The 6,000-nt window shown below is 43.4% G+C and overlaps 1 protein-coding gene across 2 annotated transcripts in view; it reads right to left on the bottom strand.

The window, feature by feature from the left end:
• Window positions 1–2,654: 2,654 nt before the first annotated feature.
• The window catches only part of LOC115175142 (synapse differentiation-inducing gene protein 1-like), a 99,385-nt gene continuing 96,039 nt past the window's right edge, over window positions 2,655–6,000 (bottom strand). The window contains exon 4 of one of the 2 annotated variants that reach the window (XM_029734358.1): window positions 2,655–3,378. In XM_029734358.1, coding sequence (XP_029590218.1) covers window positions 2,998–3,378 — 381 coding nt within the window. In that variant the 3' untranslated portion in view covers window positions 2,655–2,997. Of the gene's footprint in view, window positions 3,384–6,000 lie in introns of both variants that reach the window. The other variant, XM_029734359.1, reaches the window with a different exon arrangement.

Raw genomic sequence — 6,000 nt, 5'->3', positions numbered from 1 at the left:
TGGGACCAAACAGTTGCCATGGGAACGTACAGTAAAAGGGGTGGGAGGTTGAAAGGTCGAAGGTCATGTAATTGTAGGAGCAACCAGGTGTAAATAGTGAGTTCAGTTCATTAGGTAATGAATGAGGCGAGTGTTAACGGCCCAGAACAACAAAAGTTTCTAGGAAATCAATTAAAACATGGTGGGCTGTTATCTGGGACTGCCACCCAGGATGTGTATGTGTATGTGTGTGTATGTGTGTGTGTGTGTGTGTGTGTGTTTGTGTGTGTATGTGTGTACGTGTGTGTGTGTGTGTGTGTGTGTGAGCGTGCATGGCCTCGGTGTCTAGTCTAATGAAGAAGAAGTCTCTCTGTGTGTCTATTGATAATGGTCAGACATAATTAGCCTGTTGGCGAGACAATGCCCACAGCAGTTGAAAAAGACAGTTCAAACAACATGTCTACCGACTGCAGACAAAAGTGGATTCGCATGGCTGCGGGTCACAACGTTAAAATGTAAATACAACTGGAAACACCCGTCATTTTAGGAAACAGGTTATTATTGGCATGGCAGCACTAGCGTAGCTAGCAAAATAGTGACTGCTAACTAACTGTAAAACAATTTTAGTTTGGCTAATTGAGAGGGGAAACAATTCACTTACAGTATTTACCGTTAATTAGCCAGCGCAAATCTCCTTGCTAGCAAGCACGACGGTGTCTCTCAAACGTCAAGCTGTATACACAATGTTGACTTTTTTAACGTTTTCTGATGTCTCCACTTTCCAAGCGTATAGCCTTCTGGCTACTGCTGCTGAGTTCTAATGGGAGCCATTATAGCAAAACACTTCCCAGCCTTTTTCCCTCAGGAGCCAAATCCACACGGTTCAGTCTTTATTAGTGATACTGAAATCGTTTTTTCCTTTTAATATCTCCTATAGCATATGGGAGGGAGGGGGCTGTAATTTTTACAGTGTTGGGTTTCAACGCTTCACTGTTCACACTCTGCCTGGGTCCTGGAAAGGCATTTATTGAATACCTGTACTTTACTGTATCACAACACTGAGTTAGACCTCAGAGACCAGAGAGTTGAGTTTACACTGGTCCCAGAGACCAGAGAGTTGAGTTTACACTGGTCCCAGAGACCAGAGAGTTGAGTTTACACTGGTCCCAGAGACCAGAGAGTTGAGTTTACACTAGTCCCAGAGACCAGATAGTTGAGTTTACACTGGCTCCAGAGACCAGAGAGTTGAGTTTACACTGGGTCCCAGAGACCAGAGAGTTGAGTTTACACTGGCCCCAGAGACCAGAGAGTTGAGTTTACACTGGTCTCAGAGACCAGAGAGTTGAGTTTACACTGGCTCCAGAGACCAGAGAGTTGAGTTTACACTGGCTCCAGAGACCAGAGAGTTGAGTTTACACTGGCTCCAGAGACCAGAGAGTTGAGTTTACACTGGTCCCAGAGACCAGAGAGTTGAGTTTACACTGGTCCCAGAGACCAGAGAGTTGAGTTTACACTGGTCTCAGAGACCAGAGTGTTGAGTTTACACTGGCTCCAGAGACCAGAGAGTTGAGTTTACACTGGATCCAGAGACCAGAGAGTTGAGTTTACACTGGTCCCAGAGACCAGATAGTTGAGTTTAAACTGGCTCCAGAGACCAGATAGTTGAGTTTAAACTGGCTCCAGAGACCAGAGAGTTGAGTTTACACTGGTCCCAGAGACCAGAGAGTTGAGTTTACACTGGTCCCAGAGACCAGGGAGTTGAGTTTATGATGCAGATGATAGATTAGTAGATTAGTACTAGTTAGTACTAGAGGATGATTTATTCTGTCCTCATTGAACTGGCGTCTGTGTGGAAGGCGCTTCTCTTTGATGGACTGCCATTTATGTAGCTTTAACCGGGTAAACTTAACTTCAGAATGATGCACAATAGTTATCTCCCTGGTAACCCCCCTCCCAGTTCACCTGCAGAGAGCAGGAAATGAGCTTTTTCTTCTTTAATTCATATAATTGAATTCATGCCATCGCAGCTGGTTCAGCTAAGAAATACACAAAACAAATCCTTCTTTGATGAAATCTGTCAATGTTTGGATGCAGCTTTTTCTTTGTTGTCATTATCCTTGTTTTCTTCAATGAAAAGACAAACTGCAATTAAACACTTCTGAGTTTGTTGACAATAGTCCCAAAAGTCTCCTTATTGAAGATGAAAACGCGCCATTGGCCAGACAGAAACGTTAAAGTTCTGAAAGGCAGAAAGCAATAGGGGTCTGTTATATGACATCACCATCAGCATGAATCTCTCTCCCTCTTTCTCTCTCTCTCTCTCTCTGTCTCCCTCCCTCCCTCCCTCTCTCTCATCTCAGACGAGAGAGAGAGAGAAGCAGACGGGAGGAGGCTTCATGTTGACAGAGAACCACCCAGCAGTAGGCCTTAGAACCAGGCCCATTGAAGAAGCATTTGATGGTAAATTAACAGAGATAGTCAGTTAGTAGCAGGGGCTCCAAATAATCAAAATGTTCAAACCTGGTTCGGATGGCATACAGATAGAGAATTCAAGGACGTTTTTATAGTCCTCTCAGTGAGACCTCCAGACACTGCGGTCCCTTGAAGTCCCTCCGTCTGCTAAAGTCTCAGTAATTGCAAACAATGTTTTTTGCTGTCTGATCCCTCCCTCCCCACCCATCTCTGTTTCTGTAATGGTCTGTAGAATGTTGAAGTAACAAAGCAAAGTTCAAACACCCTACAGGGGGGGAAAGGCGAACAGAACAGGACAGCACAACTCAAACTGTGTTCCTCTTTACCTCACTTCAGATAACTTTTCCCAGAGAAAACAGTGTCTGTGTTCTCTCTGTCCTAGTTTCCCCTTGCTCTTCTCCTCCTCCTCCTCCTCCTCCATGCCTAGCTCCTCTTTGTTCCTTCATCTAATCTTTGCTGCCTGTAGGGAGGCTGAAGGGAGGAGGATAGAGAGATGAAGGGATGAGGGAGAAAGATAGAGGAACGTATTCCATGTCAGCAGTGCTGTTATGTTACGGGAGGAGGGCAGTTCAAACCATTCCCTGGCAGTAGCAGTGTGTCCATTGAGAAGGGGTGGTTCATCACTGCTCTCCTGTTGTTCCCCTGGTAGTCTGAGAGAAGGCTGGACAGATAGAGTGATGGTGGAAGAAAAAAATAAATGATGCCCCCCCTTAAACCTTTCCCTGGCAGTAGCAGTCTTCCATTACCGGTAGGACCAGATCCCCCTGGCGCTGCTATATGTGACCTGGTTTGGAGAGGTAGGCGATGAGGGCCACCACCACCCCCACGTAGACGCCTGTCCCGATGGTGATGGAGAGGGCCGCCAGGAACAAAGCCCTTCGCGATGCGATGCTCGCCAGCGGGAAGTCGCCCTTCGTCACCGCCTTGCTGGTCTGGTGGAAGGGAAGAGATAAGAAAGAAAGAAAGGAGAGAGAGAGAGAGAGAGAGAGAGAGAGAGGTTGAAAGGGAGGGAAGGAAGGAAGGAAGGAAGGAGGAAGGAAGGAGAGAGAGAGAGAGGAGAGAGATGAGAGAGAGAGAGAGAGAGAGAGAGAGAGAGAGAGAGAGAGAGAGAGAGAGGAGAGAGAGAGAGAGAGAGAGAGAGAGAGAGAGAGAGAGAGAGAGAGAGAGAGAGAGAGAGAGAGAGAGGAGAGAGAGAGAGAGAGAGAGAGAGAGAGAGAGAGAGAGAGAGAGAGAGAGAGAGAGAGAGAGAGAGAGAGAGAGAGAGAGAAAGACTGATGTGATCTATGCTAATATGCCTAAAATGTGATATCTAGGTAGCTAACCAACAACTGTAATGATGTATTTGAGAGACAAGTGCTTATGTTTTAAGTTTTTTTTATATAAACATTGGAGACTGAATACAGTTTACATGTTATCAACAATCTAAGCCAACCTAGTCTTTGCCCCATAGTTGTGCATGCATTGGTTTTGTTGCTAAACAACCAACCTGTCTTTTGTAGCCTACTAAATAGTTTTTTTTGCTGTATGCGATCCCGTAGGCAGCAAGGTTTATAATACACATTTAACAGGTTGAACAGACAATTGATCTTTGACATTAAGTATGTTATATTTTGTTGTTGTTGAGTAGCCCAGACAATGTTTCAGAATACGCGAGCTGTCCAGCGTGTCGGTTGGTTTGCCGTAGTTTTCTCTTTCAGAAACTGTCACAGTCTTTTACAGCATAAGTTACAGCAAAAGATAAAATTTTTTTTTTGCTAATACCTCCAAAAACATTTGATTGTCATTGCTCTTTCTTTGAGAAACTACTTCATTCCAATAGTACCCAATTATACAGCGTTATTGTGACCATAAAAGATGAACGGAAGGTGTTTTCCAGGCAGGGTTATGACGCTCGTTTTTTACACAGTTTTACCACGGGCCTGATTAATAACGGGGAAAACATGGGGTATGTGTGGCGTGCAACAAGTTTATAAATCTCTATATTTTTATACGGACGTATTATTTTCAGAAATAGCCAGATATTGAGATTGAAATGAACAGAACGGTTACAAAATGAGGTCCATGCTCACTAAAGCCTGTCAGATAAATACACTTTTTTGGTATAACTAAACAGGAATTGTTAACCATGAGGTAACAGTGGGTCACGGTCAAGCTACGGGGCCTAGATTTTATATTTCCCTAAGTACTGTCATAGAAAGTGAAGGTGGTTTTGGGCAGCTGATTTTGCTGAAGTATATTCCAGTACCTCAAAATACACAACAATACACAAAAATACACAACTGGGTTATAAAAACACTGATGTCATCAAACCTTGTCCTGTCAATCTCATGTACTGTAGCTCTACATTGCTGATAAAACCAATAACTACAATAAGATGTTGTATTTTTTTTGTTGTCCAAAATATATTCTGTCAATCTCCTTTTGCATGGTAATGTAGAGTAAACATATTGTACCCAAAAAAGGTTTCTTGCTTATGATCAGAATCGCAGCTACCAGCTCTGTTTTCTGTCTTATGGTTCACAAAGCAGGATCTAGCCTAGACTCAGCTGCTTCAGAAAAACACAGAGGGAGATCTAGCCTGGACTCAGCTGCTTCAGAAAAACACAGAGGGAGATCTAGCCTGGACTCAGCTGCTTCAGGAAAACACAGAGGGAGATGTAGCCTGGACTCAGCTGCTTCAGAAAAACACAGAGGGAGATCTAGCCTGGATTCAGCTGCTTCAGAAAAACACAGAGGGAGATCTAGCCTGGACTCAGCTGCTTCAGAAAAACACAGAGGGAGATGACTGCAGTGAAACAGGCATTTGTTGCATAACAAACACACAGATGTAGCCTTTTCAACATTTTAACATTTTTCCTACCCCCTTTTATTATTTTTGTTTCCTGTATACAGAGAAGTTTTCAGGAGACAGCACTTAAAAAATAAAAATAAAGATACCTTGCTATACAGCTAGAGGAAGCAAAGCAACAGCCGGAATACCAAATCAAACAAACAGAAAAATATATTCAAGACAACCATTAGTTTCCATGCCAACAAAGTGAGTATTGGAACAATGGCACCATTACTGTGGTCTTATGGGAAATTAGCTTTGGAAGCCATTTATTAATAAAGAGGAGAAAAATACAGTTCTCTGTTGTTCATATTGTGACCCCGCTTTTAGGGTCTTATGGGTAACGAGTCAAACACTTCAGACCCTGTTATTTCATCTCTTTAATAAAGCCGTCTATTAAACAGCCTGTAATTGATTAATCAATCCGTAGCTCGGCTTCAGATGAATAATAATGTCACAGTGTTGAGCTGGTCTCCCTGTGGACAGATTTACAGGGCTGAGTGTCAGCCTTAGAGGGATGGAGTGAATGGACAGAGTGTGTGTGTGTGTGTTTGTACATCTGTGTCCTTGTGTGTGTGACTTGTGAATATGAGCGTCTCTGTGAGTTTTTCTCCATTGTCCTTGAATCCCCTTGAGAAGTAAATGGTTGAAGCCTTACAGCTTTATCTCTACAACCTTGACTGAATTATTGAAATGTGGCGTCACAGTCAGAGAAAGAG

This window comes from Salmo trutta, chromosome 35 (genome assembly GCF_901001165.1).
Source record: "Salmo trutta chromosome 35, fSalTru1.1, whole genome shotgun sequence".
Taxonomy (NCBI): Eukaryota; Metazoa; Chordata; class Actinopteri; order Salmoniformes; family Salmonidae; genus Salmo; species Salmo trutta.
Note: the sequence above shows the minus strand (reverse complement) of the source record. Positions and strands in the feature narration are given on the sequence as shown.